A 26,866-nucleotide genomic window follows, 5' to 3' on the forward strand; every position below is an offset into this window, starting at 1 on the left:
GCCATCAGATACTAGTACTGGTGTACAGCCATCAGATACTAGAACTGGTGTACAGACATCAGATACTAGAACTGGTGTACAGCCATCAGATACTAGAACTGATGTACAGACATCAGATACTAGTACTGGTGTACAGCCATCAGATACTAGAACTGGTGTACAGCCATCAGATACTAGTACTGGTGTACAGCCATCAGATACTAGTACTGGTGTACAGCCATCAGATACTAGTACTGGTGTACAGCCATCAGATACTAGAACTGATGTAGAGCCATCAGATACTAGAACTGGGATACAGCCATCAGATACTAGAACTGGTGTACAGACATCAGATACTAGTACTGGTGTACAGCCATCAGATACTAGAACTGGTGTACAGACATTAGATACTAGTACTGGTGTACAACCATCAGATACTAGAACTGGGATACAGCCATCAGATACTAGAACTGATGTACAGCCATCAGATACTAGAACTGGTGTACAGACATTAGATACTAGTACTGGTGTACAGCCATCAGATACTAGAACTGGTGTACAGCCATCAGATACTAGTACTGGTGTACAGCCATCAGATACTAGTACTGGTGTACAGCCATCAGATACTAGAACTGATGTAGAGCCATCAGATACTAGAACTGGGATACAGCCATCAGATACTAGAACTGATGTAGAGCCATCAGATACTAGAACTGGGATACAGCCATCAGATACTAGAACTGGTGTACAGACATCAGATACTAGTACTGGTGTACAGCCATCAGATACTAGTACTGGTGTACAGCCATCAGATACTAGAACTGATGTACAGCCATCAGATACTAGAACTGGGATACAGCCATCAGATACTAGTACTGGTGTACAGCCATCAGATACTAGAACTGGTGTACAGACATCAGATACTAGAACTGGTGTACAGCCATCAGATACTAGAACTGATGTACAGACATCAGATACTAGTACTGGTGTACAGCCATCAGATACTAGAACTGGTGTACAGCCATCAGATACTAGTACTGGTGTACAGCCATCAGATACTAGTACTGGTGTACAGCCATCAGATACTAGTACTGGTGTACAGCCATCAGATACTAGAACTGATGTAGAGCCATCAGATACTAGAACTGGGATACAGCCATCAGATACTAGAACTGGTGTACAGACATCAGATACTAGTACTGGTGTACAGCCATCAGATACTAGAACTGGAATACAGCCATCAGATACTAGAACTGGTGTACAGCCATCAGATACTAGAACTGGGATACAGCCATCAGATACTAGAACTGGTGTACAGCCATCAGATACTAGAACTGGTGTACAGCCATCAGATACTAGAACTGGGATACAGCCATCAGATTCTAGAACTGGGATACAGCCATCAGATACTAGTACTGGTGTACAGCCATCAGATACTAGAACTGGGATACAGCCATCAGATACTAGAACTGGGATACAGCCATCAGATACTAGAACTGGGATACAGCCATCAGATACTAGTACTGGTGTACAGCCATCAGATACTAGAACTGGTGTACAGCCATCAGATACTAGAACTGGTGTACAGCCATCAGATACTAGAACTGGTGTACAGACATCAGATACTAGAACTGGTGTACAGCCATCAGATACTAGAACTGGTGTACAGCCATCAGATACTAGAACTGGTGTACAGCCATCAGATACTAGAACTGGTGTACAGCCATCAGATACTAGAACTGGTGTACAGCCATCAGATACTAGAACTGGTGTACAGCCATCAGATACTAGAACTGGTGTACAGCCATCAGATACTAGTACTGGTGTACAGCCATCAGATACTAGAACTGGTGTACAGCCATCAGATACTAGAACTGGTGTACAGACATCAGATACTAGAACTGGTGTACAGCCATCAGATACTAGTACTGGTGTACAGCCATCAGATACTAGAACTGGTGTACAGCCATCAGATACTAGAACTGGGATACAGCCATCAGATACTAGAACTGGTGTACAGCCATCAGATACTAGAACTGGGATACAGCCATCAGATACTAGAACTGGGATACAGCCATCAGATACTAGAACTGGTGTACAGCCATCAGATACTAGAACTGGTGTACAGCCATCAGATACTAGTACTGGTGTACAGCCATCAGATACTAGAACTGGTGTACAGCCATCAGATACTAGTACTGGTGTACAGACATCAGATACTAGAACTGGTGTACAGACATCAGATACTAGAACTGGGATACAGCCATCAGATACTAGAACTGGTGTACAGCCATCAGATACTAGAACTGGTGTACAGCCATCAGATACTAGAACTGGGATACAGCCATCAGATACTAGAACTGGTGTACAGCCATCAAATACTAGAACTGGTGTACAGCCATCAGATACTAGAACTGGTGTACAGCCATCAGATACTAGAACTGGTGTACAGACATCAGATACTAGAACTGGTGTACAGCCATCAGATACTAGAACTGGTGTACAGCCATCAGATACTAGAACTGGTGTACAGCCGTCAGATACTAGTACTGGTGTACAGCCATCAGATACTAGAACTGGTGTACAGCCATCAGATACTAGAACTGGTGTACAGCCATCAGATACTAGTACTGGTGTACAGCCATCAGATACTAGAACTGGTGTACAGACATCAGATACTAGAACTGGTGTACAGCCATCAGATACTAGAACTGGTGTACAGCCATCAGATACTAGTACTGGTGTACAGACATCAGATACTAGTACTGGTGTACAGCCATCAGATACTAGAACTGGTGTACAGCCATCAGATACTAGTACTGGTGTACAGCCATCAGATACTAGAACTGGTGTACAGCCATCAGATACTAGAACTGGTGTACAGCCATCAGATACTAGAACTGGTGTACAGCCATCAGATACTAGTACTGGTGTACAGCCATCAGATACTAGAACTGGTGTACAGCCATCAGATACTAGAACTGGTGTACAGACATCAGATACTAGAACTGGTGTACAGCCATCAGATACTAGAACTGGTGTACAGACATCAGATACTAGTACAGCCATCAGATACTAGAACTGGTGTACAGCCATCAGATACTAGAACTGGTGTACAGACATCAGATACTAGAACTGGTGTACAGCCATCAGATACTAGAACTGGTGTACAGCCATCAGATACTAGAACTGGTGTACAGCCATCAGATACTAGAACTGGTGTACAGACATCAGATACTAGTACTGGTGTACAGACATGAGATAATAGAACTGGTGTACAGACATCAGATACTAGAACTGGTGTACAGCCATCAGATACTAGAACTGGTGTACAGCCATCAGATACTAGTACTGGTGTACAGACATCAGATACTAGAACTGGTGTACAACCATCAGATACTAGAACTGGTGTACAGACATCAGATAGGTGTACAGCCATCAGATACTAGAACTGGTGTACAGACATCAGATACTAGAACTGGTGTACAGCCATCAGATACTAGAACTGGTGTACAGCCATCAGATACTAGAACTGGTGTACAGACATCAGATACTAGTACTGGTGTACAGACATCAGATACTAGAACTGGTGTACAGACATCAGATACTAGTACTGGTGTACAGCCATCAGATACTAGTACTGGTGTACAGACATCAGATACTAGAACTGGTGTGCAGCCATCAGATACTAGAACTGGTGTACAGCCATCAGATACTAGAACTGGTGTGCAGCCATCAGATACTAGAACTGGTGTGCAGCCATCAGATACTAGAACTGGTGTGCAGCCATCAGATACTAGAACTGGTGTGCAGCCATCAGATACTAGAACTGGTGTACAGCCATCAGATACTAGAACTGGTGTACAGCCATCAGATACTAGAACTGGTGTACAGCCATCAGATACTAGTACTGGTGTACAGACATCAGATACTAGTACTGGTGTACAGACATCAGATACTAGAACTGGTGTACAGACATCAGATACTAGTACTGGTGTACAGCCATCAGATACTAGTACTGGTGTACAGACATCAGATACTAGTACTGGTGTACAGACATCAGATACTAGTACTGGTGTACAGACATCAGATACTAGAACTGGTGTGCAGCCATCAGATACTAGAACTGGTGTACAGCCATCAGATACTAGAACTGGTGTACAGCCATCAGATACTAGAACTGGTGTGCAGCCATCAGATACTATAACTGGTGTGCAGCCATCAGATACTAGAACTGGTGTGAAGCCATCAGATACTAGAACTGGTGTACAGCCATCAGATACTAGAACTGGTGTACAGCCATCAGATACTAGTACTGGTGTACAGCCATCAGATACTAGAACTGGTGTACAGCCATCAGATACTAGTACTGGTGTACAGCCATCAGATACTAGTACTGGTGTGCAGCCATCAGATACTAGAACTGGTGTGCAGCCATCAGATACTAGAACTGGTGTACAGCCATCAGATACTAGAACTGGTGTACAGCCATCAGATACTAGAACTGGTGTACAGCCATCAGATACTAGAACTGGTGTGCAGCCATCAGATACTAGAACTGATACTAGAACTGGTGTGCAGCCATCAGATACTAGAACTGGTGTACAGACATCAGATACTAGAACTGGTGTACAGACATCAGATACTAGAACTGGTGTACAGCCATCAGATACTAGAACTGGTGTACAGCCATCAGATACTAGTACTGGTGTACAGCCATCAGATACTAGTACTGGTGTACAGCCATCAGATACTAGAACTGGTGTACAGCCATCAGATACTAGAACTGGTGTACAGCCATCAGATACTAGTACTGGTGTACAGCCATCAGATACTAGAACTGGTGTACAGCCATCAGATACTAGAACTGGTGTACAGCCATCAGATACTAGAACTGGTGTACAGCCATCAGATACTAGTACTGGTGTACAGCCATCAGATACTAGAACTGGTGTACAGCCATCAGATACTAGAACTGGGATACAGCCATCAGATACTAGAACTGGTGTACAGCCATCAGATACTAGAACTGGGATACAGCCATCAGATACTAGAACTGGGATACAGCCATCAGATACTAGAACTGGTGTACAGCCATCAGATACTAGAACTGGTGTACAGCCATCAGATACTAGTACTGGTGTACAGACATCAGATACTAGAACTGGTGTACAGCCATCAGATACTAGTACTGGTGTACAGACATCAGATACTAGAACTGGTGTACAGACATCAGATACTAGAACTGGTGTACAGCCATCAGATACTAGAACTGGTGTACAGCCATCAGATACTAGTACTGGTGTACAGCCATCAGATACTAGAACTGGTGTACAGACATCAGATACTAGAACTGGTGTACAGCCATCAGATACTAGAACTGGTGTACAGCCATCAGATACTAGTACTGGTGTACAGCCATCAGATACTAGTACTGGTGTACAGCCATCAGATACTAGTACTGGTGTACAGCCATCAGATACTAGAACTGGTGTACAGCCATCAGATACTAGAACTGGTGTACAGCCATCAGATACTAGTACTGGTGTACAGCCATCAGATACTAGAACTGGTGTACAGCCATCAGATACTAGAACTGGTGTACAGACATCAGATACTAGTACAGCCATCAGATACTAGAACTGGTGTACAGCCATCAGATACTAGAACTGGTGTACAGACATCAGATACTAGAACTGGTGTACAGCCATCAGATACTAGAACTGGTGTACAGCCATCAGATACTAGAACTGGTGTACAGCCATCAGATACTAGAACTGGTGTACAGCCATCAGATACTAGAACTGGTGTACAGACATCAGATACTAGTACTGGTGTACAGACATGAGATACTAGAACTGGTGTACAGACATCAGATACTAGTACTGGTGTACAGCCATCAGATACTAGAACTGGTGTACAGCCATCAGATACTAGTACTGGTGTACAGCCATCAGATACTAGAACTGGTGTACAGCCATCAGATACTAGAACTGGTGTACAGACATCAGATACTAGAACTGGTGTACAGCCATCAGATACTAGAACTGGTGTACAGCCATCAGATACTAGAACTGGTGTACAGCCATCAGATACTAGTACTGGTGTACAGACATCAGATACTAGTACTGGTGTACAGCCATCAGATACTAGAACTGGTGTACAGCCATCAGATACTAGTACTGGTGTACAGCCATCAGATACTAGTACTGGTGTACAGACATCAGATACTAGTACTGGTGTACAGACATCAGATACTAGAACTGGTGTGCAGCCATCAGATACTAGAACTGGTGTACAGCCATCAGATACTAGAACTGGTGTGCAGCCATCAGATACTAGAACTGGTGTGCAGCCATCAGATACTAGAACTGGTGTACAGCCATCAGATACTAGAACTGGTGTACAGCCATCAGATACTAGTACTGGTGTACAGCCATCAGATACTAGAACTGGTGTACAGCCATCAGATACTAGTACTGGTGTACAGACATCAGATACTAGAACTGGTGTACAGACATCAGATACTAGAACTGGTGTACAGCCATCAGATACTAGAACTGGTGTGCAGCCATCAGATACTAGTACTGGTGTACAGACATCAGATACTAGAACTGGTGTACAGCCATCAGATACTAGAACTGGTGTACAGCCATCAGATACTAGAACTGGTGTACAGCCATCAGATACTAGAACTGGTGTGCAGCCATCAGATACTAGAACTGGTGTGCAGCCATCAGATACTAGAACTGGTGTGCAGCCATCAGATACTAGAACTGGTGTACAGCCATCAGATACTAGTACTGGTGTACAGACATCAGATACTAGTACTGGTGTGCAGCCATCAGATACTAGAACTGGTGTACAGCCATCAGATACTAGAACTGGTGTACAGCCATCAGATACTAGAACTGGTGTACAGCCATCAGATACTAGAACTGGTGTACAGCCATCAGATACTAGAACTGGTGTACAGCCATCAGATACTAGAACTGGTGTACAGCCATCAGATACTAGTACTGGTGTACAGCCATCAGATACTAGAACTGGTGTACAGACATCAGATACTAGTACTGGTGTACAGACATGAGATACTAGAACTGGTGTACAGACATCAGATACTAGTACTGGTGTACAGCCATCAGATACTAGAACTGGTGTACAGCCATCAGATACTAGAACTGGTGTACAGCCATCAGATACTAGAACTGGTGTACAGCCATCAGATACTAGAACTGGTGTACAGACATCAGATACTAGTACAGCCATCAGATACTAGAACTGGTGTACAGCCATCAGATACTAGAACTGGTGTACAGCCATCAGATACTAGAACTGGTGTACTGCCATCAGATACTAGAACTGGTGTACAGCCATCAGATACTAGTACTGGTGTACAGCCATCAGATACTAGAACTGGTGTACAGCCATCAGATACTAGTACTGGTGTACAGACATCAGATACTAGTACTGGTGTACAGACATCAGATACTAGAACTGGTGTACAGACATCAGATACTAGTACTGGTGTACAGCCATCAGATACTAGAACTGGTGTACAGCCATCAGATACTAGTACTGGTGTACAGACATCAGATACTAGTACTGGTGTACAGACATCAGATACTAGTACTGGTGTACAGACATCAGATACTAGAACTGGTGTGCAGCCATCAGATACTAGAACTGGTGTACAGCCATCAGATACTAGAACTGGTGTACAGCCATCAGATACTAGAACTGGTGTGCAGCCATCAGATACTAGAACTGGTGTGCAGCCATCAGATACTAGAACTGGTGTGCAGCCATCAGATACTAGAACTGGTGTGCAGCCATCAGATACTAGAACTGGTGTGCAGCCATCAGATACTAGTACTGGTGTACAGCCATCAGATACTAGAACTGGTGTACAGACATCAGATACTAGTACTGGTGTACAGACATCAGATACTAGTACTGGTGTACAGACATCAGATACTAGAACTGGTGTGCAGCCATCAGATACTAGAACTGGTGTACAGCCATCAGATACTAGAACTGGTGTACAGCCATCAGATACTAGAACTGGTGTACAGACATCAGATACTAGAACTGGTGTACAGCCATCAGATACTAGAACTGGTGTACAGACATCAGATACTAGAACTGGTGTACAGCCATCAGATACTAGTACTGGTGTACAGCCATCAGATACTAGAACTGGTGTACAGACATCAGATACTAGAACTGGTGTACAGCCAATATCACATGAAATAAAGCTGACTAACAAAAATTCTAAAAATGGTAAAAAAACCCAATGACGATGTAAATACAATCTTTAGTCATCAGTTTAAAACATAGCAAACTTACTAAACTGGTAAATAATGACATAAAGTAAGGAAGTGGTATAGTTGAATCTGATGACATGAATACCACTTTTAAAGACCAAAAACATAACTTCTATCAAAAAAAAAGTCATATTGTATCCTCAATCTCAAACTTTTTAAATTATCCACAACTACTAAAAATAAAAGTTGTAAGTATCTCTAGCCTTATCGTTTATCACATACTATGACTGAAGAGTTTACCTGGAGAATTTGAGGGTAATCATAGGCCACTTTTTGTTTACAACGTCTCGAGAAATTCCATGTCCGTTCTTCAGTTGGACACTTCTGGATAAATAAAAATCTTGGTTCCTCTTTCTCTATGTCATGTAAAACATCTCTGTATTCTTTATGTAGACTTGTCTGAGAGGATATCACCAAATACCTTCTCTTCTCTCTGATAATATATAGATTTGATATTAATAGTGGTCTGAGAGGATATCACCAAATACCTTCTCTTCTCTCTGATAATATATAGATTTGATATTAATAGTGGTCTGAGAGGATATCACCAAATACCTTCTCTTCTCTCTGATAATATATAGATTTGATATTAATAGTGGTCTGAGAGGATATCACCAAATATCTTCTCTTCTCTCTGATAATATATAGATTTGATATTAATAGTGGTCTGAGAGGATATCACCAAATACCTTCTCTTCTCTCTGATAATATATAGATTTGATATTAATAGTGGTCTGAGAGGATATCACCAAATATCTTCTCTTCTCTCTGATAATATATAGATTTGATATTAATAGTGGTCTGAGAGGATATCACCAAATACCTTCTCTTCTCTCTGATAATATATAGATTTGATATTAATAGTGGTCTGAGAGGATATCACCAAATACCTTCTCTTCTCTCTGATAATATATAGATTTGATATTAATAGTGGTCTGAGAGGATATCACCAAATATCTTCTCTTCTCTCTCTTAATATATAGATTTGATATTAATAGTGGTCTGAGAGGATATCACCAAATACCTTCTCTTCTCTCTGATAATATATAGATTTGATATTAATAGTGGTCTGAGAGGATATCACCAAATACCTTCTCTTCTCTCTGATAATATATAGATTTGATATTAATAGTGGTCTGAGAGGATATCACCAAATATCTTCTCTTCTCTCTGATAATATATAGATTTGATATTAATAGTGGTCTGAGAGGATATCACCAAATACCTTCTCTTCTCTCTGATAATATATAGATTTGATATTAATAGTGGTCTGAGAGGATATCACCAAATACCTTCTCTTCTCTCTCTTAATATATAGATTTGATATTAATAGTGGTCTGAGAGGATATCACCAAATACCTTCTCTTCTCTCTGATAATATATAGATTTGATATTAATAGTGGTCTGAGAGGATATCACCAAATACCTTCTCTTCTCTCTGATAATATATAGATTTGATATTAATAGTGGTCTGAGAGGATATCACCAAATATCTTCTCTTCTCTCTCTTAATATATAGATTTGATATTAATAGTGGTCTGAGAGGATATCACCAAATACCTTCTCTTCTCTCTGATAATATATAGATTTGATATTAATAGTGGTCTGAGAGGATATCACCAAATATCTTCTCTTCTCTCTGATAATATATAGATTTGATATTAATAGTGGTCTGAGAGGATATCACCAAATACCTTCTCTTCTCTCTGATAATATATAGATTTGATATTAATAGTGGTCTGAGAGGATATCACCAAATACCTTCTCTTCTCTCTGATAATATATAGATTTGATATTAATAGTGGTCTGAGAGGATATCACCAAATATCTTCTCTTCTCTCTCTTAATATATAGATTTGATATTAATAGTGGTCTGAGAGGATATCACCAAATATCTTCTCTTCTCTCTGATAATATATAGATTTGATATTAATAGTGGTCTGAGAGGATATCACCAAATACCTTCTCTTCTCTCTGATAATATATAGATTTGATATTAATAGTGGTCTGAGAGGATATCACCAAATACCTTCTCTTCTCTCTGATAATATATAGATTTGATATTAATAGTGGTCTGAGAGGATATCACCAAATATCTTCTCTTCTCTCTCTTAATATATAGATTTGATATTAATAGTGGTCTGAGAGGATATCACCAAATATTTTCTCTTCTCTCTGATAATATATAGATTTGATATTAATAGTGGTCTGAGAGGATATCACCAAATACCTTCTCTTCTCTCTCTTAATATATAGATTTGATATTAATAGTGGTCTGAGAGGATATCACCAAATATTTTCTCTTCTCTCTGATAATATATAGATTTGATATTAATAGTGGTCTGAGAGGATATCACCAAATACCTTCTCTTCTCTCTGATAATATATAGATTTGATATTAATAGTGGTCTGAGAGGATATCACCAAATACCTTCTCTTCTCTCTGATAATATATAGATTTGATATTAATAGTGGTCTGAGAGGATATCACCAAATATCTTCTCTTCTCTCTCTTAATATATAGATTTGATATTAATAGTGGTCTGAGAGGATATCACCAAATATTTTCTCTTCTCTCTGATAATATATAGATTTGATATTAATAGTGGTCTGAGAGGATATCACCAAATACCTTCTCTTCTCTCTCTTAATATATAGATTTGATATTAATAGTGGTCTGAGAGGATATCACCAAATATTTTCTCTTCTCTCTGATAATATATAGATTTGATATTAATAGTGGTCTGAGAGGATATCACCAAATATCTTCTCTTCTCTCTCTTAATATATAGATTTGATATTAATAGTGGTCTGAGAGGATATCACCAAATATTTTCTCTTCTCTCTGATAGTATATAGATTTGATATTATTAGTGACATCTATGCACATTTTAACTTATTAATAACTTTATTAACAAATACATGGATAATACTTATATTTCTGATAATCTTTCATGAATTAGTACAAGTTTGATATTGTACTGTGATGCCATGAATATCAACAAAACATGTGTTGACATGGATACTAAAACATGGATACTAAAACAACTGTAACTCATAAGCACATATTCTGATTCTAACCTAAACAGATTTTCATATGATGAAGACATAATCTTTTAATCAGTTTAATTGAGGTCTGGAGCTGGCATGTCAGTAACAGTAATTGAGAAGCTAAATTTAAAATTTTGTAAGTATATTATTGGTGGTACAAAGATGTGCACAAATGTAGCAGTCCTGTCTGAACTGGGTAGATATCCTCTTTATATAAATTTGCTAACACGTATGTTTATGTATTTGCATAGACTAGAGAATTCCCGATCTGATTTATTGAAAAGTGCTTATGCTGCGTTAAAAATGATAGAAAGTAAAGGTCAAACTAGCTCCAATAATTCTTGGCTCTCTAATATCATTTTCTACAGCGAAAAATTGGGTATTGACCTAAATATATGTAAAAATTTAAGCAAAAATAAATTAAAAAAATTACTGAAAAAAACAGCTTAAATTAAACTTTCAAAATGCTTGGGAGTAAATGTCAGATTTGTATTTACAGAATCAAGGCAAATTGGACACTAATTTTTCATTCAAGAGGTAATTTGACTATGAAAATTATTTAGATTTAAAGCACCCCCAAAAATATTTGGTTAACAAAATACAGACTCAGCAATCACTGTTTAAGAATAGAAACTGGCAGACATGAACGATTTATCAATGTATGTGGTAAATATGAAATATTACCTCCACATGATAGGATATTTTTATGTTGTAATTCAATTTCTATTGAAAATGAAATGCACTTTCTTCTGGAATGCCCTCTTGACAATAACCCCAGAAGATATATGACTGATTATATAAAAAAATACCCCAGTTGGGTTAATTTAAACAGAAATGATCTTTTTACATGGATTATGAGTAATGAAGATAGCAGTTTTTTTATCTATTTTATGTGCATACCTTGATAAGACCTGCAACTTAGAAAATTAGAAAATTAGTTAAATATGCTAATAAATAGCAAAATTATCTCCCCTTGACCACTGACCGTTTCCTAATGCATTTGAACTATTTCTTTGGTTTTTTATGGGCCCTTTAGTTTGGAAAAATAAAAATATTGTATCATTGTATATTGTATATATAGTAACTGCTAGAAGTCCTTTGTTTATTTATGTATCATTGTCTTTTTACTTGGTTTCGTTTGTTTTCTGTTTTGACATGGACTCAGACTTCTTTTAAACTGAGTTTTACTGTGCATATTGCTTTGTGTTTCTTTACATTGGGTAAGAGGTATAGGGGAGGGATGAGATCTCACAAAACATGTTTAACCACGTCGCATTTGTGTGCCTGTCCCAAATCAGGAGACTCTGGCCTTTGAAAGTCTTGTATGTTTTTATATTCCTAGTTTGTTTATATGGTTTGGAGTTTAGCATGATGTCCATTTTCACTAAAATATTACATATTTTATTTAGGGGCCAGCTGAGGCACACCTCCAGGTGCAGGATTTTTTCACTGTGTTAAAGACCCATTTGTGGCCATTCTGCTCTTTGGTTGGGTTTTTGTCTGTTTGACATATTTCCATTCTCCATTATATAGTAAGCTGATGGAACATTATGTGGTGAGGAATGCTGTCTCAATATTAGACAAATACATGTACACAATTGTTAATCAATTAATCAAATTAATCAATTTATGTATTGAGATATACATGTACCATGAAGTGTAAACTGGTTTGACAAGACTTACAGGTATGATTTTTGAGGCATTTTATCAAGTTGGATGAGAGGATTATATATAGGTATTGAGACATCAAATGTTCTACGGTATGACCAGGTAGAAAATCCCCCTCCAGCAATGACAGCTTTCCCTGTGTCCACCTCTAACACGGTACTGTAATCTGGGGAACTCCCAGGTAACATGTTGAACAGCAGATGGTTATTACCATTATTCCACCTATAAATAGACAATAGAACACAAGTAAACATGACATCAAGGTTGTAGCAAGTGATTCAAACAAATTGTTAACACAAAAATATATCTTCCTTTGAAAATGAGCTCATTTTCCATTTTGATGTAGCATCATTCATGCAGCACCTGCATATGGAACTACACTCTGTATATCTCCCAGTTGATAGTTTTTTGTTGGTCTCTTCACAGTTTTTGTTATGTTACATTTTGGTTGTTCAACCCATGTTTAAAAGACAGTAATGACAAAATGAATGAGTTTACATGTAAGTTCCAGTTATCAATGGACAAAATGATGGACAAATATATTTCATATAACATGCATATAAAATCTGATTACCTGTTTATTTTCAAATGTGCAACAAAATAGTCATAACAATAAACATTACAAAAGGTACTAAAATATCATTGAGAACATGTATTGACAGCAACCCTCTAATCAGATACATACCATGGCAATGAAGCTAATATTTGTCCAACTTCTCTTAATCTGATGCTATTCTGGTTCAAGAGATCAACAGAAGGTACTATCAAGCAGGCCATTTCAGGATCATTTGTATAGTATGGACTGTCAGCAATGGCCTCTAACATTTCATAGAACTCCTTAGACAACGGCAAAGTGATGGCATTACCTGCCTGGTCCACATACTCATTGACAGGATAAATATACACACTTATTCTAGTCTTGTCATTGTACCCACAGTGGTATACATCAAAACAGGTATGGTAGGTACATCTGGTGTCTCGAGGAGAAGCACCTGGGCTTGATGTTGTTAGTTCTAATGTTTTACTGTTTTCAGACCTCAGAAACAAATGCTTTGGATCACTAATGTCTTCACTGGATGTGTATGACCATAAACTGAAACATATAACTGCAACTACCAAAGCTCCAATCAAAATCATAAGTAGGAGGGGCTTTAACTTCATCCTGATTTCCATTGGTTAGTAACTTATCATCCATTCCATTTGGCTTAGCACCAAAAAATTTGGCTGAAAAAAACATATGTACAACAATTAAGTTTAATGAATAAAGAAGAAAGTACATTTATACCACAATAAAATTCTATGGCCAAAAATCTTCTTAACTATAACTGCGACCATATGTTTTGGAACAGTTTTGTGTCCCTTTAAAATGAACATTTAATTACTATTGTTAATATGAATTATTGATAACAAATTTTGTATAACATTTCCATCATATTTAGTTACATTATTGTGCTATAATTCATTGAATTTATTCTCAGATTTTGTTGAATTTGCAACTTATAATTTAGTTATAGAATGTTTATATTTAAATAGTATTTGTTGAATAATTGCTGATTTAAATAATTGTATCAGGCTTGTATTCATAAGCCACTTTGGTTGATATATTGACCTCTCATTTTAGCTTTTATTTAAGAGCTTACTGCCTCACTGGCCTTGCACAGACCTCAGTCACCGTCTACACGAAAGGTCTAGCACAGACTTCGCTGACTATTTGGTCTAGCACAGACCTTACTCACTGTATACACGAAAGGCGTTGTCTACACCAAAGGTGTAACGTATTTCACTGCATCTAGACACAATGTTGCTATTGTGTCTAGAATTATAATGCATCTAGACAAAGGTTAAAATGACAGTCACTTTAATGTGAATTTTAACTTGCTTTTCATATTCATGCTTCAGGTTTTTATCTTTACAAATCTTAACAAATTGTTGATATTTGTTGAATTATGTAATTTGCTAATAAACTATGAAAACTTGCTAGTGTTAAGTTTTGCAAAACCAAATATGAAGGATCAGAGATTCAGGATTCCGATACCTACTCTTTACACAGTCTGGGGTAAAATATGTTCAAGTTGACACAGAAGATACACAACGTAAAAAACCCTCCGGTTACATAAGCATTCTGGGCAAATAAAAACAAGTAATTCCACCTCTACATTTGGCCATACAAACTTGAACTTATAAAGAATACTACCAGTAGATAACTGCTAACAACATTACTCATGATTACTGAGAGTCATATTATTAAATCTTTTCTAATACATCTTTATAATGTTTATTGTATCCTTATTTTTGTAGTAATTGAGTGAAACATTATTGATGGCAGACCTTTGATATTAAGTCTTCTTTATCTATAACAAAAGGGAGAAGGCTGAAATGTCTTGCCTATTTACCTTTTATTGAATTTATGTTGAAAGTCTGTTACATGTATATGCAGTTTTACATAAAGTTTTTGAAATATCGCATAAACTGAACATTATCAACAATGAGGTCACAATCTGATGAACAATGGCAGACAGAGTGAGATGTGACGGCCACATGTAAACATTAAAAGCATTCAATACATGAACTATTAAAGCAATAGGTCAACTATAAGTGGTGTGTGGAATGATTGTAAGGTGTATACATGTATGTCTGTCTGGCAGGGTTCATATGACCTTGACCTCATTTTCACATTAATTGTTCAATGTTATTTGATAAATGTTTCTCAGGTACTATTAGTTGAAGGACCAATATATGGTGCATATATGTGGTAAACCTAATATAGGAAATAATGATTACGAAGGTACAAATGTACATAAATTCCACTTTTATTAAAACCACCCATCAAGAGTGCAACAGTGCATGTACATTAAGTGAAATCCAAGTTCATTCCCTAATTAAAGACTTAAATAACTACAGTATATGATTAATGGAGATGTGTCACTTACTTAAACAGTGTATATACATGTATATCAGGAAATAAATCTGATTGGCTCTTCAGTTTCAAATTGATAAAATCCCAAACTTCATGAGACTTTGAAAAAAAATTATGGGTTTCAGAAGCATTTGACTGAAAAACTTTTGGATCTGCTCAATAAATTAACCACATAATTACAACACAATGAATAGGGCTAGGCATCTTTTATCATGAAGTAGATATATTCTGTCATATAAAATTACCAATATAACTCTGATTTATTTGATGTTAAGTGTTTTAGAATGGTTTGTGAAATTACAGTTACTGTGAATGCCATCTGGACTGTTCTTTAATTATCCTGTTTGTATTCTGTACCCCTCTGTGATGACATAAATCTGATTATGACAAATTTCAAGTGACAAGATACATGTACACTGGCATCACTTATTTCTTAGTTTGAATGATTTTATTGATAATATCAGAACTTATTACGATAATAGCAAGTTCATATTTTTACACATGTAAATCATTGTGTAAATTGTGTCATTTATTAATTGTAAAGTAAGTTGTGTTGAGAAAAAAACCTTGAAATACCATCAAGGCCAATAAAGAAACTGTACCATTTGGAAATAAGTACAAACATTAATTTATGTGACACAAAGAAACACAGCAATGATTTGAACTGAAAGACCCAAATATGAGATGTGTAGCAGTAGACCTAATCCGGAGAGAACTTGAAGAGGATGGTAAAGGGTTATTTTCGTGCAACATGATCGCCGTTTTTTATTTCACGTTCAACATGTTTTTCCTTTTTTATTTGACATTCAGTCGTGCAAGACAGGTGCCTCGTTCAACGTGTTCTGCTTATTTAATTTTACGTGCATTGTGATTTTCAAAGTCTTATTTTGCGTGAATTATGTCTTATTTCAAGTTTTTTTCGTGCAAGCACCCCCCTTTACCACCCTCCTTGAACAGCACATCAAAAGTAGAATCAACATGACACCATATCATAATTTACTGTTATTTTTATAAGTTTTAATTTTATTAATACATTTTTGTAATAATCATCATAATGGACTTTAAAAGTTAATTTTATGCTATCATTTTAAAACAGAGACTGATCATTTTTATAGAAGTTGTACAAAAAAATGTATGATGTACATTGTAGTTTTCACTTTTCATCGGTTGAAGGCTGAAAATGTTGGAAATCCCACACAGAGGAATATGTTAGTGTAAATAAATTACATCTATGGTGTAATGCAGTATTATTGTATATCTGACATGTTTATGTGATAGCCTCTTTATTTTGTTTATATTGTAATTGTAAAATAAAGATGTATAATTATGTTAATATTGAATAAAACTTCATAAGATATTGTATCATATAAACTTTTATTACACTGAAATGTTTCCATACATTATTTATGATTACTTGGATTTGATTGGTTAGTTTAAAGTTTTACCGCTCAGTTCTTAGTTTCTTTGTTCTGAGTCATAAGGACTAATGTAGTCAAAATGGACAGATGTATATATGTCCAGTAGCCATTGAAGTGTTTGAGAAAGTATAGAGAATAGTTATGATTGTTTTACATTGACAGACTTGACATTTTGACGTGAGTTTTCTTTATTTACTTCTTTATTAATATTTCTAATATATTTTCATAGATTGAATGATTTTTGGTATGAATGGTTATTTTTCTCTATGATCCCGAAAAGTATTATCGCTACATAAAATGCATATATTATACACTTATTTTATTATAAAAAGTACTGGTAGTCATTCGTTAGAGCTATATGTAAATCATTTTAGAAAGAACACACATTCCGATCGATACTTTGAGGTGTATTCGATAAGACTTTGTTATGAGTAGATTTTAAATACCACCGTGTATTATTTGTGTGAATTAGTCCGTACACAATAACATTGTTGATTGATTATAAATAGAAAACATAAACAAAGTTGTATTAGATAGCGAACTACGTTTCTGCACATATTTAAAGTATTGTTCGAGTTATGTTTTATTTTATACACAAGGACTGAATATTATATGTAAAGACATTAATACTATGATTTGATGATTAAACATAATATTTGATCTCATTATGTTCATAACTTAAATGTATTTTTAAAGTGTAATGTTTTGTATAATACCATTATATGTAATGAAAGAATATTATACTTATCACGTGTATTACTAAATTATTATTTGATGCCGACCGTGCAAGGGCTGTATAGCCAGTCAAGGTCGTTAAAAACTTCCATTTGTTGTTATTATTTGATCTGTAAAATTAGTATAACTTTATCATTGTTATTACAGGGTGTTTTACGTTACTGATTAATAAATATCCTGAACCCTAGCAAAGCGACTTTAGTTTTCCTTGAGGCCTAAAAGTCAGCTATTACATTTAAATTCACTTAATTACTTTTCTTGTGCTTCAGTTATCAATTATACAAATTCATACAGTTAAGACGTCTTTATCATCATACAAACAGTTTTAGTAAAACTTCTTTAGTCTTTCAGCCAAGGCATAATAGTTTAGTGGGGTTTTTGCCGGAAAGTAAACATCAGTACGTTGATTGTTTTCTGTAACAAAAGAAGAAGGGCCCAGGAAACACATGACGTCCTTGCGACGTTATGTATTGGTCGCTGGAAGGTCATGACTGACGTTATGTTAGTACGACGTTGTTGCAACGTTGTGAGAATGTAATTTTACGTCACGTCAGATACGACGTAGAACCGACGTCAGGACAACGTTATTATTGTTTTTAATAACGTTTATATTACGTTGTTGCAATGTCATATTGCGATGCATCTGTCACGTATCTGTGACGTTATAGCAACGTCGTCATATTTTTGGTCGATAAAATATTAAGTTGATTTTTACGCTATTATAAAAGAGGAACCATGTTTTTGTCATCAATAATACATCGTAATAATAAAAAAAAAAATAATAAAAAAATAATTGCAATATGTACTGTACATCGATCAAATATATCACGTAATTAAAACGTTGTAGCAACGTAATTGTCGACATCCCTAAAATTTACAATAGCAAAACTTCTTCTTTTATTATGTACTAGATTTAATTTGTCTTGTTTGTATTGGTAGAACTAATGAACAATATTTGATATGAGGTAGGCATTACCTGTGAAAGGGGACGAAGTCTGTACGAATTTATTCATGTTAAAAAAAAAGATACGGAAATACCGTAACGTTTCCGATTTTGGTTTAGTTGTTAGGGCTTTTAGTTGTGACGCTATTTAAGTGATGACGTCATATTCAAAGTAAACGCCATTCACCAAGCCACTGCACTAAGATCCAACGTAAGTACATTTATCTGTATTCTTTAACTGTTGTTTTTTTCTTCTTACTTTTTATAAAGTTTCTATTATAAAGGAACAGAATGATGTTCCCGTAAAGTTTTGACGTCATAAAACAAAACATCTGACGCCACAATGGAAAAGTGATTGTCAAAAGTTAGAGAGGCCGGTATATGTCAAAATACAGGATTTGGTGTTTCAAGCATGATTTTTGTGCTCCAAGCATTATCACTACCAGCGACGTCACAATGTGCAAAATGATGTGAGAGGTGAATTTATCTGACAGCAACGTCACAATCGTGACAATGCGGGTTTTCTTTGTATAAATGTCGGAAAATATCAACCGCTCGTCAAAAAGGTTCACATTGTGCCTCGGGGCTGATATTTTACGATGTCAGCATGTAGAAAACCCGATAATTTATACATATCGCACCACTATTCTGGTTTTACAACACGTGCATGATGTAATATATAAAACCATTTTAGAAGAGAGACATGATAGATAAGAAATTAAATTTTGTTGTACTCTTGCTTTATAAATTATTTTTACAAAAAACTTTTGCTGATTTCGTCTGCAGAAACCTTACACACGTGTAGCTAATTTGATTCTAATTGAGGTCAGGATAGCAAGCTATCAGTGGTATGTATTTGCCATGTCAGGACACAGTGATGGCATACCTTGAAAATAACTCAAGTGTATTTACAATATAAAGTCTTGTGCATTGAACTCATAAACTAAAGAACTGATAAAAATTTAGTATGAATAAATACAAAAGATTTTTTACAAAAATCAACTTTGTAGTTTTTAAGTTCTGTGTCATTTTGGTCTCTTGTGGAGAGTTGTCTCATTGGCATTCATACCACATCTTCTTTTTTATATTTATATTTCTGTTTTTAAATTAAGGTTATGTTTTTTTTAATTACATATTTTAATTTTTTATTATTATTTGAAAAATCCGGATAATTTTAAACATTTTTGACATTTTACTATGTTTTACAATTTGAATTTGTATTTGTTAAATAGGTATATATTTGTATATAGTGTCTCATAAGCCTATGTAGGCTGGGTATTTGTCTTATCTTACTATTGTGCAATGTATATTATATATTATCTGTATGTATAAACATCAGTAGACGAGTATGTGACACTTTAATAAAATAAATTATTATTTACATTTATTTATTTTTGCAAGGGACAATATAATTTACCAAAAAATCATACCACTACTCCTTTAATTATTATTATTATATGTATATAATGACTGAATAAATAGTCAACGATTAATCTGTATTATATATATATGTTCCAGACCGTATCTATGAGTTTTTGGACCGTATGCTTACTTTTTCAAAATACTCATACGGTCGAACTAATATAAAGAAGTTGTTCAAGTTTAATGCAAATGCATATATAAACAGATCAAGATAACTTAACTCTCAAAATTTATATAAAAAAGTTCAAATGTAATTGAAATAAAAACTTTATATTTTAACTATTTAAAAAAATCGCGCTAATTAAATCTGTTAATTTCTTGTATGTCTTACTTAACATGTCGACCAGTAATACATTAATTGAATTATATGATCACTGAAATTGAAGATATCGGAAGAAAACATAATGTGGGAGGACACTATTTAGCAATTTTAGAAACAAAAATGTAAATGCAAGGGAACATGCATGAACAGCAAACATTTAAACGCAAAAAAAATATGTCCATCTAATTGTAATAATAACAATTTGTAATACTAAAAATAAAGATTGTTATAATGGTTGTCTAAATGTAAACCATATAATCCAATAACATGTATGGTCAGCTCGTACTGGACAATACGCGTATACTCATACGGTCCGACCGCACGCGTATGGTCGGACCGTACGAGTATACGTATATACGGTTCGGACCGTACGAGTACGGTCCAAATACTCAATGGTCTGGAACATATATATGGCAAATTTGTAAATGTAAAACATACATTTATTGATCATAATTTTCAATTATATATTTTTTTTATATTTTGGCAGTGGCTTATTTGCCGGTGAAACAGTAATTATGATCTGATTATAATATCTCGATTAAAAGCGAGGTATAAATAGCTATAGCATAATTCATGGAGTTTTTTCTTAAGATTTCCAAATTGATGAAACAAAATATTCTGTTCGAGTACAGGACAAAAAATATTCTGAATCCAGATTCCACCCATACCTTATAGTGTTAGATTAAAAAAAAAATTGATTCGTTGAAAAATTAAATAAAACTGTTTGCACTTCACTGACTCAAGCAAAAACCATGACCCTCCTTGAAGTTAAATTGTTGCTCCCTGACAGTCTACAGTTTATTTTTAAATTATATTTAATATCACTATGCAAATTTTATCAATGTCTAAGACTCAATTTTTGTAGAGTCTTACATGAAGAACTACATGTACCCCTCAGCAAGGACATCAGATATTGAAGAATTGATCGGGTAAACCCTAAAACATACACCCCAAAAACCAGGCGGAACACGCTATAAGGTAAGAATACCCTTATTTCCCCTGTATAGTGAACCTATATTGGCATATTTCCCAAAATTATTATTGTTTGTATTCTATGTTGTTGTTTTTTTTTAATTCAGTACGAAATTGTTATTATAGATATGCATTTGTAACTAGCATTGTGAAGATCAAGATACTCTTTTGGGACAATAAAGGGTAACATTAAATTTAACTGAATATATAATTATGTGGTTTATGTATTTTTCAAGGAGATTTGGAAAGCCACGTCTTAGGGACGACATCAAAAGTTCAATGTAGGATAAAAAACTTAATTCACATAGTTTTTTCACTGACCCCCCCCCCACCCCCCCTCTTAACTTAATTTGGGAAAAATTGATTTACCAATAGGGATATACGTAAAAATCGATTTTAAATATACAAAACTTGCAGAATTTTAACCCCCCCACCCCCAAACTATTTGATTTAAGTTTTTTATCCTACATCGATCTTTTGATGTCGTCCCTTACACACAGCTACATAGATCTAGTATTTATTTGCAATAATGTTTGACCTAGAATAATTACAATTTAACTTTTTGTACAAATAAGTTTTTGTATTGTCATTGCAGGAACCAACTGTAAGAGGGTAATTGCAGCAGCTCCGGAAATACCACCACCAGGGACCCAGGAGAACATTTAAAATAAATAAAGTTAACGATCAATTCTTCACTTTTTGATATACAGATATAGGAAGATGTGGTGTGAGTGCCAATGAGACAACTCTCCATCCAAATAACAATTTAAAAAAAGTAAACCATTATAGGTCAATGTACGGCCTTCAACACGGAGCCTTGGCTCACACCGAACAACAAGCTATAAAGGGCCCCAAAATTACTAGTGTAAAACCATTCAAACGGGAAAACCAACGGTCTAATCTATATAAAATTTGAGAAACGAGAAACGCATATAAATTACATAAACAAACGACAACTACTGTACATCAGATTCCTGATGACAGTTGCAAACATTTGCAGGTATTATTTACTTTTCATAAACTTTTTTTTATAACTTTCATGGATGGGTATTTAGCTAGCCAGATATTATATTCAGAACGTGAACATGCTTAATGAGAAATGTATACTACGATGAAATAAATTAAATATAAAAAAAGAAGATGTGGTACTATGATTGCCAACGAGACTCTCCACAAGAGACCAAACGAAACAGAAAATAACTATAGAGGTCAATGTACTGCCTTCAACAATGGGCAAATCCCATATCGTAAAGGCAGCAATTAAAGACGGGTTAAAGAGACTGGGGCAACATCCCTCTTATAGAGTAACATATGATAAATGCATATTATTTTTACAAGCACTATCAAGAACTGCATACGAATAGGCAGCCACTCAGCTATCGATGGCCCTAGGATTCATTTCTGTTATATCACAATTACTGAAAGTTCAAACAGTAATTTCGATTGAAGCTACCAAAAAAAAAAAGATGATGATGCAGAATATACGAATTCCTTCAGAGAATAACACCAACATATATCATCTAGAGGTCACCTCATGGTCCCAAACACAGTTGATACTATGTGTGTGTATATACGATAATTTTTTGGCCAATTATATAGCATAATATAAAAGTGCAAGCATATTACGTCGACATAATGTGATATTAACGTTGTAGAAACGTAATTTTACGTCACAACAACGTTAATGTATGATGTTTTGATAACGTGATATAAACGTTGTTGTAATGTCAGGAATAACGTTGTAGAAACGTAATTTTACGTCACAACAACGTTGATGTATGATGTTGTGACAACATCGACATAACGTGATATAAACGTTGTTGTAATGTCAGGAATAACGTTGTAGAAACGTAATTTTACGTCACCACAACGTTAATGTACGACGTTGTGACAACGTCGAGAAAACCATACACTTTTACGTAAATACAACGTAATAACCTGACGTCAATGCGACGAAAACATGACATTGTCACGACGTAATTATGACGTAACATTGTTAGCTGGGGGGTTGTCACAACTGGGAAATCGAAAAATAACACTTAACAGAATATCCTGACCCAGTGAAATTTAAAATAAATGTGTGTTAAGCACCTTGTGTGATACTAAGGTATATAGGATTTTTTTTCAGAGACAAGCTATATGTAGTAAACTGTAAAGTGTCTGTCTCAGTGTCTGTATAAGGATTTGTATATATGTGTCTACATGTCAAAACTAAAATTACAAAAATCTTGACAATGATCTGCTTATGACATCACTCGAACCCGCTATAAATGAAGTTGTTAATTTTTATAAAGTTTTACCTGAACAAAACTATCTCAACCTAAAACACATTTTTTTTAAGAAACTCATTCCTATGTTTACAAACTTCACTTCCGGTTAATTATCTCTTCCAATGAAAATCGTTGTTACAAAACCGAAAACGGGCACCTGCAGAAGCATCGTCTGTCAATATTTTAGCAGAGGACTTTTAGGAAATTATATTAGTTACATGGAAATATCACATATAGATAAATACTAATACACATGTTGTGGTCAGAAGGACAAAGTAATGCCAGGGATAGTATTATTTCAGAGGAGGTGGTCATTTGGATCAGATGATTTAGTGGTTCCTGCTGTAGTGCTGTTGTTTATGCACATTGCATGGTAAGATTATTGGCAAAGTTATTCAGATTATCGAAATATTGGAAAATACTTAAATTCTTCAAATGGATTTGATGTAGTGTAAAACAACTAAAGCAGTTGTATAATAAGCCAATCAGTAGAATTAAGCTTCCATTCCAACTGTTGTGAATTGGGAATATATAACAATCAGACTCTGTATCTCAGCTCTGTATATATGTCTGAAACAACAGATGGTAGCTATAACTAATCTCGTTAATCAAATTGCTCTGTAGTACTTAACTTATGATGCATTGTGTTTATTATGGTAGGTTTCATCATAGGACATATAAAAGTATAATACATTTATTGGTATTAAATGCATTGCTACAATGTAGTTGAACCTGTGTTAAATTTGGGATCTGGGCACAACACAAATATTATTAAAACACACACACAGTGACACACAGGTTCCTGTGTTGTTGTAACACAAACTTTAATTGTATACTTCTGTCTTATTTACTGAAAAAGGTGATAACTATGCGAGTAAATATGTTGACATGTTCAATATCCTAAATTTTTCATACTTAGGCCAAATAAAATAATATGTGTGTTTCCTGTTTCATCTTTGAAAAAAATAGGGTAGGTAGGTAGGGATTTTTTTTTATTTTACCATTTTTTTTTACATTGAGTCTATGGGAGAGAAATTCTGACTTTAACAGTGCTTATTGAAAAATGACCAAAAAAACTTTAGGGTAGGCTATTTCTGAGCTTAAAATATAGGGTAGGTAGGGAAACAGGAAACACACATGCTTTTTTATTTGGCCTTATATTGTTGGCGATTACCTGATAAACATTATACAGATCCAGGAATTTTCATTAAGGGGGGGGGGGGGGGCACTGACTGCCTAAGAGAGGGCTGCTCCAATTATGCTTCAGTCCCTAAATAATCAACCACATTTTTCCTACAAAAAGGGGGGGGGGTGACTGGACCCCCTTACTGTCTTGGAGAAAAGCAGTGTAGTACATTTTACATACAGTTACCTGACATACATGATGTAACATTCACCAATCAATGTATGTGGATTATTTTCACCTGAAACTTAACCCTTGTACATATAAAAATGTGTGTTAATTTTGGATGTGAATCAATCAGACAGCAATCTATCAACAACATGTAGAAACAGACACATGACTGCTACATGTATTTAGATGTATTTTCAATTTGATTTTTAATGCAAGTAAAATTTGAAGCAAGTTTGTAATTTATAAACTCAATATTTCTAAATCTTCAAAATTATCCTGGTTTGATCCCTTGAAGAATACAATATATTAATTTTGAATGTGTTGTTTTATTCCCTTTATTCCCCAGGGGAATCACTTCATTGGTTTCACTTTACATCAAATTGCAAATTTTAAACTATGTTAATGATTTTTTGCATCACAATCGAAAACAGCATATAGCATGTATCATATCACATAAATATTTGATATTAGGATTTACTCTAGCTTGAGATGTTCATGTATTATAACTTAAATGGATCTAAGAAAAGTCATGATGGAAATCGATACCACAGATTGGTGTGAAATGTAAAGAGTTAAGTTGTTTTATGCTAACAACACCTGTTTCACAGAAGATCAATAAGAACTGATCTATTGTAAACTTAATTGTAAGGTAACATACTCTACATTGAGAAGAATATAAATATTTCCACTTGTTTGTTTTTTAAATGTTTTATAGACATCATATTTTACTAAAACTTTAAACAATACATAAAACTATTTTAAATGATACTCTGGTTCATATTTCAATGAATTCGGTCGACAAATCTTTTATATATATTCATGTAATGTAATATTCCTAGAAAAAGAAACTGGTTTTTAGTGCAAAATTTCATCACATGCTTGATTGGTTTTGTCCTCCACTTGGTACATGTATGTGGTTCAGTACACTTTTGTATTATTTTCTATCTCTTTCGCACACACAAATGTCTTAATTATCATTTAGAAGTTTAATTAAATTAATTTAATTAAATCATATTTAAAGCTGAATTGTAAAACATTTAGGGGACAATTTGGGGAAAAGTCCCATCTGAAGACTATGAATGCATGTACATGTAACAAAATTAATTACCCTACCGGTACATTGTATACAGGAAACCATGTTTCCTAAATATTGAAAATGCTAAATAGGGTTTCAAAAATGTTTTTTTAAATATATTGACCATCTAGCCAAAAAGTGCAAATGACATTTACTGTATAGCGGGTTATTTTTTCGCAGGGTGCAAATTTTGGCTAACTTTCGCGGATAGAACAAAATCGCCAAAATAATTTCCGTCAATTTAAAATGGCACACGTGTAACCGGGGTTTTTTTTATGTTGCATATTTCTGTGTCAACTTTTACATAGTATACCCCAGACCGTGTAAAGAGTAGGTATCGGAATCCTGAGTCTCTGATCCTTCATATGTGGCTTTGTAGAACTTAACACTAGCAAGTTTTCATAGTTTATTAT

The 26,866-nt window shown here is 35.2% G+C and overlaps 2 protein-coding genes and 1 long non-coding RNA gene across 4 annotated transcripts in view; 2 read left to right on the forward strand and 1 right to left on the reverse strand.

The window, feature by feature from the left end:
* Positions 1 to 24,161, reverse strand: part of LOC143048748 (exostosin-2-like) — a 38,638-nt gene extending 14,477 nt beyond the window's left edge. The window contains exons 1-4 of one of the 2 annotated variants that reach the window (XM_076222617.1): positions 24,055 to 24,160; positions 13,711 to 14,249; positions 13,041 to 13,247; positions 8,547 to 8,739 (exon numbers count right to left, since the gene is read on the reverse strand). In XM_076222617.1, coding sequence (XP_076078732.1) covers positions 8,547 to 8,739; positions 13,041 to 13,247; positions 13,711 to 14,198 — 888 coding nt within the window. In that variant the 5' untranslated portion in view covers positions 14,199 to 14,249; positions 24,055 to 24,160. Of the gene's footprint in view, positions 1 to 8,546; positions 8,740 to 13,040; positions 13,248 to 13,710; positions 14,250 to 24,054 lie in introns of both variants that reach the window. The other variant, XM_076222619.1, reaches the window with a different exon arrangement.
* Positions 18,692 to 22,442, forward strand: LOC143048745 (uncharacterized). The gene is made up of 3 exons (XR_012969931.1): positions 18,692 to 19,249; positions 21,648 to 21,760; positions 22,350 to 22,442. It is a non-coding gene; the product is annotated as an uncharacterized LOC143048745 (long non-coding RNA).
* Positions 24,162 to 24,182: 21 nt separating the features above from the next.
* The window catches only part of LOC143048749 (diacylglycerol lipase-alpha-like), a 93,763-nt gene continuing 91,079 nt past the window's right edge, over positions 24,183 to 26,866 (forward strand). The window contains exon 1 of the mRNA XM_076222620.1: positions 24,183 to 24,397. Coding sequence (XP_076078735.1) covers positions 24,303 to 24,397 — 95 coding nt within the window. The 5' untranslated portion in view covers positions 24,183 to 24,302. The remainder of the gene's footprint in view (positions 24,398 to 26,866) is intronic.

This window comes from Mytilus galloprovincialis, chromosome 10, assembly GCF_965363235.1.
Source record: "Mytilus galloprovincialis chromosome 10, xbMytGall1.hap1.1, whole genome shotgun sequence".
NCBI lineage: Eukaryota > Metazoa > Mollusca > Bivalvia > Mytilida > Mytilidae > Mytilus > Mytilus galloprovincialis.